This window comes from Coregonus lavaretus, assembly GCF_964263955.1.
Source record: "Coregonus lavaretus genome assembly, chromosome: 8".
Lineage (NCBI taxonomy): Eukaryota > Metazoa > Chordata > Actinopteri > Salmoniformes > Salmonidae > Coregonus > Coregonus lavaretus.
The window spans coordinates 27045670-27060693 of NC_139995.1; the positions used below are offsets into that span (position 1 = coordinate 27045670).

Here is a 15024-nt window from a genome sequence, read left to right on the forward strand (position 1 = left end):
AAGTTAAGGTATTATCAAATGTCATTTTAATTGAATTTATTATTTTGGTTTAACAGGCAATGTTGTTGTTTTGGTTTTTTGAACACATTAATCACGATGTGAGTCATGTGTCCAAAGGGGGGAAGTACTGCTCGCATGAGGCTTTTTGGTAAATATGCAAATTTAATTAAGAATATGAGCAGTAGTAATTCATGTGTTAGATTACATTTTTTATGTGAAAGTGTATTTGTGGTATAAGGCAAGATGTAGAGGAGGCTTGTCTATGAAACTAGTGACCTATAACAAGATGCAAAAATGTGAACTTCCTAATATCAAGGCTTCTCCTGACTGATAAGAAGACAGGGTATGGTAGCATACGGTGACGCACCGAACAATGTTGCTAAGACTTTCTTCCCAAGGGTGAAGGCTTCTATGCCAAACCTAACAGGAGAATCTGGGCATTGTATGCGCCTGGGAGACTTGCGGTAAAGGATTAAAGAAGTCAGAGATGGTGGGGAGGTCAGGGCTAGGTGTTGCAGGCTACGTCGATGGAGGGGAAAGTAGCAAAGAGAGATACCTGCATCTATGTGTCCCACTGTAGGAGTGTTCCAACTCAGAGGAGGAAGATGCAAACACCACTGCAAAGCATTGTTTTCTTTTGTGTCCGTGTGTCTTTGCAGCAGGGACTCAACTTCCCTATTGGTATGGTGCCAGAAGGACACACTCCACAGAGCGATATTGATAAATGGAGAAGGACTCTGCATGATCCTAGACCCTAGTGACGGAAGAAGGTTCAGATCTAAAAGGACCATACATCGTCACCCAGTCTACACCAACGGATGTATGGATAGAGGGGAGATCAACCTGGGATCATCTAAACCACTGCAACAGAGTACTACTAGGAAACTAACGACCTAGAGATGAGGGAGCTGAGGATGCTGGTGCAGACAAGGATCAGGTGATGGGAGACGATGGCAAGGGGAATGCTACTGATGAGCTAGGTGTTCTGGCGGTTTCCCTCGGTGGAGGGACAGACCTCCAAGAACTTCAAGATCTTCCATAATTTCAAGAATCACCTGACTGTCACACCATTCATTTCTCTGTGGAGGGTTTCCCTAATAGAAATTGGGGAGTATATTAGAAATTGGTATTAAGAAAAATTTATAAAACAGAACTTGTCATATAGTCAATGCTTATATGGATTTCTTGGATTAGAAATGACCTCAACTAAACTGTTATGTTTTGTCTTCTCTTGACGTAAATACAGATGGTGTCTTGATGCATAGCAGGGATAATTTGGCCTAGAATGGTGTGAACCTAAAAAAGAAACAACCTCTGAACCGGCTGAAGATGAACATCAGAGGCGTTGAAAACGTTCCTGTACAGCACCACTTCTACCTGCAACCAGTCTACAACAGCCAATCGAAGCTATCAACTGATTTTCTCTCATGTTTTTATATCGAGGGAGTGGGACAGGAGTCCACCATTGAGTGAGAATGGAGAAAGATCTGTTCAAATACAACATTTCTCATGTTGTTGGTATACTGGTTGGCGAATGGACAAGACAATGGGGTGTAGAGATGGTGGTGACTCGATGAGACATTGAAGTTGGGACATTGTCATGGGCAATTCATTTTGAACAATGAAGCTGTCTGAAGAACATAATGAAGAGACGCCAGAAGAGTTAAGTGCCGGGGAAGGAAGGGGGTTGGTTAGCTGTGTTGATAATACATTTTGAGTTATCTAAATTTGCTAATTTGGGTAGAAGGTATACACACTGCTAAATTAATAGTACCAGGAATGCATTGAGAGGATGATCTGTATTTATTCTCAGGATGAGGAAGGTCATAATATAATTATGGATATTTATACTGTTTGTTAATAGAAGTGTACATTCTGACAGTTGTAATGGGTGCTAAAGTTGAGGGTTTTAACTTTTGAGTGATAGGAATCACTAAGAATTGTCATTCTAAATTTGGTTGAGATAAGTAATTTGGTTTTGGTTATAATTTATAAGATGACTGAGTGATTTAAGTAAATCATTAGTATATATTAGTAACTAAAGATGTTGAAACAATTTTCAACATAAAGGATATTGCTTGTACAATTGCGGGATAACTGTCTTAAATAGATATGGTTAAAACAGAGATACATTATGGTAATGTCTTAAGATACACTTACAGTTGAAGTCGGAAGTTTACATACACCTTAGCCAAATACATTTAAAACTCAATTTTTACTAGGATTAAATGTCAGGAATTGTGCAAAACTACCTGTCTTAGGTCAGTTAGGATCACCACTTTATTTTAAGAATGTGAAATGTCAGAATAATGGTAGAGAGAATTATTTCTTTCAGCTTTTATTTCTTTCAACACATTCCCAGAGGGTCAGAAGTTTACATACACTCAATTAGTATTTGGTAGCATTGCCTTTAAATTGTTTAACTTGGGTCAAACGTTTCGGGTAGCCTTCCACAAGCTTCCCACAATAAGTTGGGTGAATTTTGGCCCATTCCTCCTGACAGAGCTGGTGTAACTGAGTCAGGTTTGTAGGCCTCCTTGCTCGCACACGCTTTTTCAATTCTGCCCACAAATTTTCTATAGGATTGAGGTCAGGGCTTTGTGATAGCCACTCCAATACCTTGACTGTGTTGTCCTTAAGCCATTTTGCCACAACTTTGGAAGTATTCTTGGGGTCATTGTCCATTTGGAAGACCCATTTGCGACCAAGCTTTACCTTCCTGACTGATGTCTTGAGATGTTGCTTCAATATATCCACATAGTTTTCCTTCCTCATGATGCCATCTATTTTGTGAAGTGCACCAGTCCCTCCTGCAGCAAAGCACCCCCACAGCATGATGCTGCCACCCCCGTGCTTCACTGTTGGGATGGTGTTCCTCGTTTTGCAAGCCCTCCCCCCTTTTTCCTCCAAACATAACGATGGTCATTATGACCAAACAGTTCTATTTTTGTTTAATCAGACCAGAGGGCATTTCTCAAAAAAGTAAGATTTTTGTCCCCATGTGCAGTTCCAAAACGTAGTCTGGCTTTTTATGACGGTTTTGGAGCAGTGGCTTCTTCCTTGCTGAGCGGCCTTTCAGGTTATGTCGATATAGGACTCGTTTTACTGTGGATATAGATACTTTTGTACCTGTTTCCTCCAGCATCTTCACAAGGTCCTTTGCTGTTGTTCTGGGATTTATTTGCATTTTTCACACCAAAGTACGTTCATCTCTAGGAGATGGAACGCGTCTCCTTCCTGAGCAGTATGACGGTTGCGTGGTCCCATGGTGTTTATACTTGCGTACTATTGTTTGTACAGATGAACTTGGTACCTTCAGGCGTTTGGAAATTGCTCCCAAGGATGAACCAGACTTGTGGAGGTCTACAATGTATTTTCTGAGGTCTTGGCTGATTTATTTAGATTTTCCTATGATGTCAAGCAAAGAGGCACTGAGTTTGAAGGTAGGCCTTGAAATACATCCACAGATACACATCCAATTGACTCAAATTATGTCAATTAGCCTATCAGAAGCTTCTAAAGCCATGACATCATTTACTGGAATTGTCCAAGCTGTTTAAAGGCACAGTCAACTTAGTGTATGTAAACTTTTGACCCACTGGAATTGTGATAGTGAATTATAAGTTAAATAATCTGTCTGTAAACAATTGTTGGAAAAATTACTTGTGTCATGCACAAAGTAGATGCCCTAACCGACTTGCCAAAACTATAGTTTGTTAACAAGAAATTTGTGGAGTGGTTGAAAAACTAGTTTTAATGACTCCGACCTAAGTGTATGTAAACTTCCGACTTAAACTGTATGATGTATTTTGAACAGAACCTTTTGAATTTTGCTGTTTGAAACATATAAGTTAATGTAAGGATTGTAACTGATATCATGAACATGTTGATTATTAGGTTAAAGTATTCACATATTAGTCACTATATACATTTGAAGTATTTGTAGGTATTGATAGGTGACTATGTATTCCCAAAGAGGGGGGATTGATCTGAATTTTTAGAGTGGTACATATCTCTGTTGCTAGGCAAGAACTTAATTGGTTCCTATCATGGTGTTTGGTATTTGAGACATAGGAATGTTTATGCTATTTTCATCTGATCTGACCTTTGGTTGAATTCCTCAATCTTAACTAGTCCAAGACTGTACTGATTTAACAGGGACTGAAAACAGAGTGTTATCCTGGGTATCTCTCCTCAGACATATTATCAGAACAGAGTTGAACAGAATTGAAGATGGTACCTATTAACAGTCTTGGATTTTCAAGCAATTGGGTCTGAAATGTCAATCATTGGAAACTATGCAATTGATAATCGCATAGCATTGGATGCTATTACAGTAGATAAAAGGGGGAATGTATGCGATTATAGGGGGAGATGCATGTTGTACATACTTGCCATCAGAATAGGAAGGTTATGGGAAATTAACTAAAGCTATGGGAAATATATTAGAGAAAGACCGGATTGAAAATGTGGAAACAAGACTACCTCAGTTGATATTGTAGTCTACATGTAACTTACAAATTGTCATGAATCAATGTATTTTCTGGGATGATGTCAGGAGGTTAGGAATTCATTTGTATGTTTTGTTTGTTTGGTTCAAGTAATGTTATATCTGTGGAATTTGACTTACAACATCAAAATAATGAAAAGGGTGGATTGATATGACGTCTTTTGCATTTAACCATTTGTCATTTAGCAGCCGCTCTTATCCAGAGCGACTTACAGTAAGTGCATTCATCTTAAGATAGCTAGGTGAGACAACCACATCACAGTCGTAGTAAGTACATTTTTCCTCAATAAAGAAGTTATCAGCAAAGTCAGTGCTAATACAGTATTAATGTCGATTGGTCTCATATAGAGAGGACAAGGACACGCCATGTGTTACTGATGTCATGGGTGAGTGACAGAGGGTCGGTGTGCCAAGATAGATTGGGGGCCACTGTTGCTAATCTTAGGAGGGGTACGTGAGGGACTGGCCTGGCTAGGGTGCCACACGATACCATGTATGGGGATCATATTGTAGTAGATGAGTGACACTCAATAATGGTTGGCAACTGTTGGACAGAAGTAGCTCGGAGAACATTATATAAACTGAGAGATTTTCTATGGAAGTCATTCAGATGACAAGAGGCTACGCCCGTACCGCCTGTCATATTGAATCTAGTACTGTAACCATTAAATAAAGATGAATCAACTCTCCAGCTGAGTAGTCGAATACTCTCTTGCATCCTGAACTTCTCGATACCAGAAACTCATCATAACACGCTTAGTGGGACTATCATTTGTTTTTTAAGACTGTTGGAAAAGCATTCCAGGTGAAGCTGGTTGAGAGAATGCCAAGAGTGTGCAAAGCTGTCATCAAGGCAAAGGGTGGCTATATAAAATATATTTTGATTTGCTGAACACTTTTTGGGTAGCTACATGATTCCATATGTGTTATTTCATAGTTTTGATGTCTTCACTATTATTCTACAATGTAGATAATAGTAAAAATAAAGAAAAACTCTGGAATGAGTAGGTGTGTCCAAACTTTTGACTGGTACTGTATGTCAAATCCCACACATTTCTAAGATTTATGGACCAAGGGAATGTGTCCATTCTTTATGACATGTCTTGTTGAGATCAGGTCGAAACCCCTCAGAAATACAGTAAATTACAGTACAAGACTCTCAGATTATCACAACTGAGACGGGTTTTTCTGTTTGTCTAGACATTACCTTTAGTACAAGAGTGTGTTCAAACATATGTGTTAAGTGTGCGAGAGTATATCCGTGTTGTGATTGTGTGCAAGTCTTTTGTGTTTGAGTCTGCATCTGTGTGTTTATGGACTGTATTTATGCCAGCGGTCTCCAACTCAGTAGCTCTCCAGGATCGTTGAAGATCACTGTGTGTATGCAACAAGCTTTCACAGTCTCATTGCAGAATTAGACATTCGCCCATGTTCTCCAAACGTCAAATTTCGAAGGGTTAAGTTTAGGCGCTCATTCTGAATAGTTAAGGTAAGGGTTAAGGTTTGGGATAGGGTTAAAACCAAAAATAAAATAAAAAATCCACGACTGGGATTACGCCCATCCACCACTCCCACCCACAATAGGGGTGTGAACATTTAAACGACATTGGGATCGTTAATGTTCAGAATAAAATACCTAATAAAAACGAATAATAACTTGATATTTTTGGGTAAAATTATCACAAAACTACCACTAACAGGCCCCGATCATCATCATAAAGGGAAAAATTAAAAAATTAAACAAATACCTAATTCGAGGTGAAATTGAGCTACAGTTGCAGTACAGGTGCACCCTTTGCTGACAGCAGTGCGATAAGGGACGGAGTGAGAAAATCACAGCGCTGATTACAGAAATGATTGCAGTTGATTTACAGCCATTGTCAATGGTAAAGGATGTTGGCTTCAATACCCTAATGGCATATCTAGAACCAGACTTGTTGCACGTCTATGAACACGCTGTCATATATCACTGCAACGAGCCATCACATTGATGAGAAGTGGGACACGAAGTACGTACTGAAAACTGAGAACATGGAGGAGAGACACACAACGGAGACCCTAAAACGGTATTAATACTATCGTTGCTGAGTGGGTGGGGGACAGCAGTAAGGTGAGCGCCATCTGTTACCACAGCCACTAGTTACCACAGCCACAATGTCAAAATTGGTTATATCGTAATAATTCATGTAAACCCAAACATTTCTTGGGGTCTTAATTTAAGGTTAAGGTTAGGCATAATGATAGCAGTGTGGTTGATGTTATGGTTAGGCTTAAAATCACATTTTAAGAAGAATTGTAGAAATAGGTGGCCTTTATGACTTTGTGGCTGTGGTAACTAGTGACGACCAGTAGGTAGGTATAATCCAGGACTGCGGTTGATTGATCTGCATTTCCCCCCTAGCGGTCATATACAGAACCACATCTGAATTGTGAACTCATAATTTCATGATTTAAAAAAAAGTTCAAATGATTTAAAAAAAATTGTGGTTTAAACATTAAGAGAAATTGTACATTTGTCACATCCCTAATCCACTGCGCCCTAGCAAAACCTAATCCTATGTGACGGTAATAGCGCTCACTGTTGCCCCTAGTGGCTGGTTCTGAAGGCATTTTCAATTTCAACGTCAATCTTGAACGACCTGGCTGGTGTATGTACTGTATCTGTGCGTGCGTGCGTGTATGGATTGTATGTATGGATTGTGTGTATGGATTGGTGTCAGAGGAAGGCCCTAAAAACGGTCAAAGACTCCAGCCACCCTAGTCATAGACTGTTCTCTCTGCTACCGCACGGCAAGCGGTACCGGAGCGCCAAGTCTAGGTCCAAGAGGCTTCTAAACAGATTTGATTATATGTGCACGTGTGTGTATAAGTACCTCATGTACCTCGTTCTCGTGGCTGGAGCCGATGTTGAGCATGGCCATGGGGCTGTTGGGGGCGCTGTTTCCTGTGATGAGCTGATCCGTACGGAGCCGGGGGGAGTGGAGGGGAGGGGGGGCCGAGGAAGAGGCCCCCGGGGGGGCCAGGGTGGGGGGAGGGGAGGGCTGCACCACCCCTGTTACTGCATGCACCATCTGCACAGAGAGAAGAGAGAGCGAGAGATTGTGTGTGTGTGTTGAAGAAAGAGGGAGGAAGGGAAAGAGAGAGAGGTCGAGAGACAGACAGACAGAGACAGGCACAGACAGCGAGGTACCTGCTTGGTTGCGTAGGTGGTGGAGAGGTACTCCTTCACCTGTTGTCTCTGGGACTGGCGTATGTGGTAGTCTGTAGGGTTCTCCAGGTGAGTCTGGACCTGTACACACACAGGTAACACAGCACACCTAGGGTTAATCACACAGTTCACATAAAACTGCTCATCATATTAGGCATGCATTAGTGAATTCTCTTGAAACATGTCAACAGCTTCATTCAACATTGCGTGCTGGTTGTCCATTGGGTATGGCCAACAAGGTACAATGGCACAACAGTAGGACTATGTTGTTCATGGAACCACAACACTGTTCCTGTAATCCTACAGTAGAGCCCGTAGTAAAGCCTATAGTAAGTCCCCAGGCCTGACCAGGGGTGTAGGGGTAGTGTAGTGTTGAGAATAGGACTGCATCGGCTTGGCCTCATTCTTTCACATCAAAGAGCAGAGATCAGCGTAACATATTCCTTCTGCTCCTACTACTTAGACGACAACCCCCCCCCCCCCCCATGGTCTAATTGACTGAACAACCAAAAACACATACCTAAGTTTAGCTTTTTTCATGAACCAGAAAATCAATAGCTATTTCTGGTTGTTTATCAAAGTTAGCTGGCTAAGTCATTGATCCTGCTTTGTACTATACCCCTCTGGGTTATATCAGAATGGGCCTGTGATATATTGGTCAGTTGAGGTAGGCCTGTTTACAGCCGTTAATCCACTATGGTACTGATCGATTAGTGCCTGTGTGTGTGTGTGTGTGTGTGTGTGTGTGTGTGTGTGTGTGTGTGTGTGTGCATATCCGTGAGTAAGCGTGGGTGTGTTTATTTATAGTTGAAAAACTGTCAGCTTAAAGAGTGTCAGTAACATGTTGCCATGGGCCCACATGGACTAAACAGTAACTGCAACTATTGACATACCTCATGTCTCACTCTGTCAGAACAAAAAGTGAAAGGAATGACAAGAAGACTGATAGTCTTCAACCAACAGTTGTCAACAGTACACAGTACAGAGGTGGCGATATAGAGTGGAGCATTCCTCACTACTTGGAGGAAATTCATTTCTACACATATGCATAGTTCTAAACACCCACCTTCGCCTCTCCTTACATTTACATACAGTATGAACCCACTACACAGACAGAAACAGAGACCGTGACAGAGAGACAATGACGGAGAGACAGACAGAAAGACCAGTATGTACAGTCCACTCACACACAGATAAGAACATTCACAGGTATCTGTGGAATCAGGCAAAATGGCAGCTAACCTTTATCTCCTTGCCTCTGACATACAGTATCTTACTCTCCTGTCTGTCATATCTCTCCACACACACACCATGTCATGATGAAGACTGATTCTCCAGCACCCTACCTTGTTGCTGTTCCACCGCATTTTTCTCTCTCTGTCTCTCTATTTATTTCCGTCTCGGTTTCCTTCTCTCAGTCTTTGCTATATCCACCTCTCTCCAGTCCAGTCCAGCTAGCAGCACTGATCCAGTCCTGACCACCTCCACTCCTCCCAGGAGGTGCTCAGTGAGGCTGGCTGGCTGACCCACAGCAACACGTGAGTGGATTACCCCTACTCCTAAATCCCCCTCTCTTTCTCTGCAAGAACCTCTCCCCTCTTTCTCTCTCCATTTTTCTATCCCCTAAATCTCCCCATTCTATATCAACTCCAGAGTGCATTCTCTTTTTCACCTATCCCCTCACCATTCTTCATCTTCCATTTTCCCTTCTCTATCCCTTCTCTTCATCTTCCCTCTTGGCACAGTGCACTTCTAATGAATTTAAATCCTAATTTAAGATTGGCACATGTACCGCAAATGTTTTCCCAAATCTCCCATTGACATCATTGCATGACTTAGGTGAAAGTCAGAGTTATATGCCTGTATCTCAAGCTAGTCAGCAGGTTAGGACCACTACAGTAGACCAGGCCGGGGCCAGGAGAGCTGTAATTGGGTGGTTGGTTTTTGAGATGTGGGTGGGTATTGGGGATGAGGGTGGGTGTTTGATCTGCAGCAGCAGCACAGTCCAAACTAAACTTCCCTCCTTCCTTCCCTCCCGTTGACCCTGCCTCCCTCCGCCCTCTGAAGTGGGTGTTGACTGACTGTGTGTGTTGACTGAGTGTGTGTTGACTGAGGTGGGGGGTTGACTGAATGTGCACGATCTCGGAGGACACACACACACACACACACACACACACACCTACTCTATATGTCTTACCTTGAGCACTTCAACAGGAACCTGCATGCTCTGGTAGTGTTGTGGAGCGTTGATGGCGGGGCTGGGTGCAGACACACTCTGCTGTTGCATGTACTGCAGCGCCGCATTCTGCTGCTGTTGCCGCTCCCGCTGCTCCTCCTGCTGCAGCTGGTCTCGCATCAGCTGACAATACATACATTAGTCAATCAGTCAATGCATCAATCAGGCAGTCAGTCAATACATCAGTCAGTCAATACATCAATCTACTGTATACAGTAACACTGTACATCAGTGTGTTAACCAATCAATCAATTAAACAATTAATCAATCATTCCAACATATGTTTACCTGCAGCCGCAGCCCTATTCGCGAGGCCATGGCTGGGGGGCGAGGGGGGAGGGGGGGGCGTGCAGACGCAGACGCACCGCAGTCCAGCCCGAGAGAGAGAGGAAGCTGAAGGAAGAGAGAGAGAGAAAAGGTGGTGTTAGAATACTATGTTAGAGGGTCACACAGGCCCATCCAGTGTAAGGCCTCATGTCTCAGTGGTCATCAACCCCACCAACCCAAAATCACCACGTCCTTTTACCTTCTAATCATCTACATCAGACCTGGAAAACTAGACTATCAATCACATTCATTGCTAATGGATCAATTGGTGTAATCAACAAGGATATAATCCACCACCACATCCCTCCAGGTATGTACCCCTGTCTCTCAACAGCTCTAAGTCAGGACCCCTGGAACATACAGTAATATCTGTACAGTCCATCAGTCTGTTTATGCTGTATTAGACAGTCATATGATGTCTGGCCATCTAATGAATAACATCACTAAATGTTTCCATACCAGACAATGCCATATATTCACTGTCTCCTAACAAGGAGCTACCCCAGGGCTTTAGAACAGGGGGGACGAGAGGACAACTGGATCACCAGTCACACACACCAGACGTCTATTAGATGTGTTTAGTACTATGGGTTCACATGATGTAAACTTCAAAACGTGAAAACATAAAGTGACTTTAATAAAAACATGTCACTATGATGAACTCTTTTTAATGTAGTGTATGACTAGCATAGTAGCCAGTCTTTCAGCATAAGAACATGTCTTTAGGCATCTTTAGAGTAGATAATCATATTAACCTTGTCTTCAGGATAAGACAAAAACAACATATTTACAGTTTGAAACTAAAAGGAATCTCAAGTGCAAGTTACTGTTAATGCCTTTTCCTCACAGTGGTTTAGATTGAATAACATCATGCATAAGGAGGCAGTGGAGGCTGAAGGTTTGGGGAGAAGGGAGGGGTAGGGTGGAGGTGGGGGAGCATCATACCAACCCCCTCCAGGCCCAAGCTCTGGGCTGAGGAATGTAACCATGGTTACAACTGAGGAAGTCATGTGGGAGTCATGTGGTCCTGTTGTTGTGTGGTGGTCATGTGAGCAGCCTTTCGAGGGGAACACCCTCAACCTCGCCCACCTCCACACCATTTCTCCTCCACCTCCCACCCACCCACCTGTCTCTCACTTAGGAGAGCCCCAGAGTTCCCCTTTCAGCAGTGTTAAAACTACTCTTGATCTGGTGTTATTCTACCTTCTGGGACTGTTCCTTTCAGAGTAATCGAATGTGAGTCAATGTGAATAAAAGTGCAGCCTTGGCCTGATTGTGTGTTTTTATCATCCCAATCAGAGCAGACTTCTCATCCTTTCATCAGACACACAGGCCATATATGGGCATAGAGAGAGCGACAGAGGGAGGGGGGGGAGAGAGAAAAAAGCGCATTGTGTGTGAGGTACAATAAGAAGGGCAGCTCCTATTGAGAAGGACTGAGGCCGCCTGTTGTCCGCCGTGTACATTTCAGTGCCCGAGGTGCACACACTGCCCGCTTTGTGCCCACTGGCTGAACCACACACACACACACACACACACTTGACTCCAAGAGCAGTCTACTACAGCGTGACAGCAAAGCCTCAAACTACACACAGAGAACCAACACTCAACATAGGAACAGCCAAACAAACTACTACCACTACTGCTGCTATTAACAGTATTATACCACTACATGTACTACTAATTCTAGATCACTTTTACTTCTGCAAATACACTATATCAGAAACATGACCTGACCAAGAAAAACCCCTGTCCACCACTACTACTACCAAAACTACACACTGACAGGCCCTGTGCTCATGCAAGTTCTCTCCTGCAACTCTAGTCCGTTCCATAACTCTAAAGTACTTATAAGACAACCCTAACCTCACTGAACATACCTATCCAACACACACACACACACACACAGGGTGTATTTATACACCCTGACGAATGGGGTGATTACATCTCCAAACTCAATCGGCTCTGGTAGGAATGCTTGCCAGAGAGGGACAAGTGCCTCTGTGTCCACTCCAAAGTTTAGCTTAGCATTAGTTTAGCTTCGCATGTTAATCTTTCCTGCACATTTCTCTGATCTAGCAGAGCTTCATGTTAGCATGCTAATGATTTCAGCATGTTTCAAAGTCCTCTAGCGGGGTTTAGCTTGGCATGTTAGCTAGCAAACCTTTGTGTGATAGGCCTATGGCAAATTTTAGCTTAGCTTAATGCTAATGCATGCCAACACTCTCAGGACATATTATGTTCCGTTCCAAATAGAGCCCTTGCTCCTACCCGAAAGTAAATGATTGGAAACATGATACAAAAATGGCAAAACTTTAGACTAGCAGAGGGCTGCACGACATGCTTGAACAGTTAGTGTCTGGCTGAGCTTCCCCACTGGACACCTCCTGAGTCACTGCTCAGTGCTGCCAGTGCATTCTTTCACTCTCTCACTCTCTCTCTCACACACACACACACACACTCTGTTCACGCCCGCCATGATGACATTATTGGTTTATTTGGATCCCCATTAGCTTTTGCCGAAGCAGCAGCTATTCTTCCTGGGGTCCACACAAAAACACAAGTTACAAAACACTTATAGACAAGAACAGTCACACGTTAAATACAACGATATACAACGAATACACCTAAAGAATAATGTGTGTAGATTGTGAGTGTTAGAGTGGGCCTGTGTTTGTGTGTGTGTAATTTCACAGTCCCTACTTCGCCATGAGCTGTTGTTTTATCCATTTGTTTAATGTAATTTTGCTGTTTGCTTGAGTAATTGAGATGGAAGGGAGTTCCATGCGATCATGGCTCTGTATAATACTGTGCGTTGCCGTGAATTCGTTTTGGACTTGGGGACTGTGAAGAGACCCCTGATGGCATGTATTGTGGGGTATGTATGGGTGTCTGAGCTGTATGATATTTTATTATGCAGACAATCTGGAATTTTCATCATAGTAATATTTCTCAAAAACTAGAAGAGAAGCAGTTAATCTCTCGTCAACCCTCAAACAGGAAAGACTGGCATGCATGTTGTTGATGTTAGTTCTGTATGTGAAGTTGAGGGCAAGGCGTGCTGCTCTGTTTTGAGTCAGCTGTATATTTGCTAGGTGTTTCTTTGCTGCACTTGACCATATTACCTGACAGTAATCAAGACGGGACAAGACCAGAGCCTGAACAACTAGTACAGTTGATTTGTGTAAAAACACAGACTATCGGAGTTGACCCTTGTACGCACACTCACAGGGCCCTACACATTCACGCACACTGACACTCCATCATTTGCTCACACACACTATATGCACATACATTTATACTGACTACACACACCCACTCATATACAGTGGGGAAAAAAGTATTTAGTCAGCCACCAATTGTGCAAGTTCTCCACTTAAAAAGATGAGGCCTGTAATTTTCATCATAGGTACACGTCAACTATGACAGACAAAATGAGAAATGTTTTTCCAGAAAATCACATTGTAGGTTTTTTTTATGAATTTATTTGCAAATTATGGTGGAAAATAAGTATTTGGTCAATAACAAAAGTTTCTCAATACTTTGTTATATACCCTTTGTTGGCAATGACACAGGTCAAACGTTTTCTGTAAGTCTTCACAAGGTTTTCACACACTGTTGCTGGTATTTTGGCCCATTCCTCCATGCAGATCTCCTCTAGAGCAGTGATGTTTTGGGGCTGTCGCTGGGCAACACAGACTTTCAACTCCCTCCAAAGATTTTCTATGGGGTTGAGATCTGGAGACTGGCTAGGCCACTCCAGGACCTTGAAATGCTTCTTACGAAGCCACTTCTTCGTTGCCCGGGCGGTGTGTTTGGGATCATTGTCATGCTGAAAGACCCAGCCACGTTTCATCTTCAATGCCCTTGCTGATGGAAGGAGGTTTTCACTCAAAATCTCACGATACATGGCCCCATTCATTCTTTCCTTTACACGGATCAGACGTCCCGGTCCCTTTGCAGAAAAACAGCCCCAAAGCATTATGTTTCCACCTCCATGCTTCACAGTAGGTATGGTGTTCTTTGGATGCAACTCAGCATTCTTTGTCCTCCAAACACGACGAGTTGCGTTTTTACCAAAAAAGTTCTATTTTGGTTTCATCTGACCATATGACATTCTCCCAATCCTCTTCTGGATCATCCAAATGCACTCTAGCAAACTTCAGATGGGCCTGGACATGTACTGGCTTAAGCAGGGGGACACGTCTAGCACTGCAGGATTTGAGTCCCTGGCGGCGTAGTGTGTTACTGATGGTAGGCTTTGTTACTTTGGTCCCAGCTCTCTGCAGGTCATTCACTAGGTCCCCCCGTGTGGTTCTGGGATTTTTGCTCACCGTTCTTGTGATCATTTTGACCCCACGGGGTGAGATCTTGCGTGGAGCCCCAGATCGAGGGAGATTATCAGTGGTCTTGTATGTCTTCCATTTCCTAATAATTGCTCCCACAGTTGATTTCTTCAAACCAAGCTGCTTACCTATTGCAGATTCAGTCTTCCCAGCCTGGTGCAGGTCTACAATTTTGTTTCTGGTGTCCTTCGACAGCTCTTTGGTCTTGGCCATAGTGAAGTTTGGAGTGTGACTGTTTGAGGTTGTGGACAGGTGTCTTTTATACTGATAACAAGTTCAAACAGGTGCCATTAATACAGGTAACGAGTGGAGGACAGAGGAGCCTCTTAAAGAAGAAGTTACAGGTCTGTGAGAGCCAGAAATCATGCTTGTTTGTAGGTGACCAAATACTTATTTT

At 42.9% G+C, this 15024-nt stretch overlaps 1 protein-coding gene across 1 annotated transcript in view; it reads right to left on the reverse strand.

Annotated features, from left to right (window-relative positions):
• The window catches only part of LOC311133785 (transcription factor EB-like), a 96261-nt gene that overhangs the window by 25695 nt on the left and 55542 nt on the right, over window positions 1-15024 (reverse strand). Inside the window, exons 4-7 of the mRNA XM_084167354.1 lie at window positions 10243-10347; window positions 9916-10077; window positions 7701-7799; window positions 7384-7581 (exon numbers count right to left, since the gene is read on the reverse strand). Coding sequence (XP_084023480.1) covers window positions 7384-7581; window positions 7701-7799; window positions 9916-10077; window positions 10243-10347 — 564 coding nt within the window. The remainder of the gene's footprint in view (window positions 1-7383; window positions 7582-7700; window positions 7800-9915; window positions 10078-10242; window positions 10348-15024) is intronic.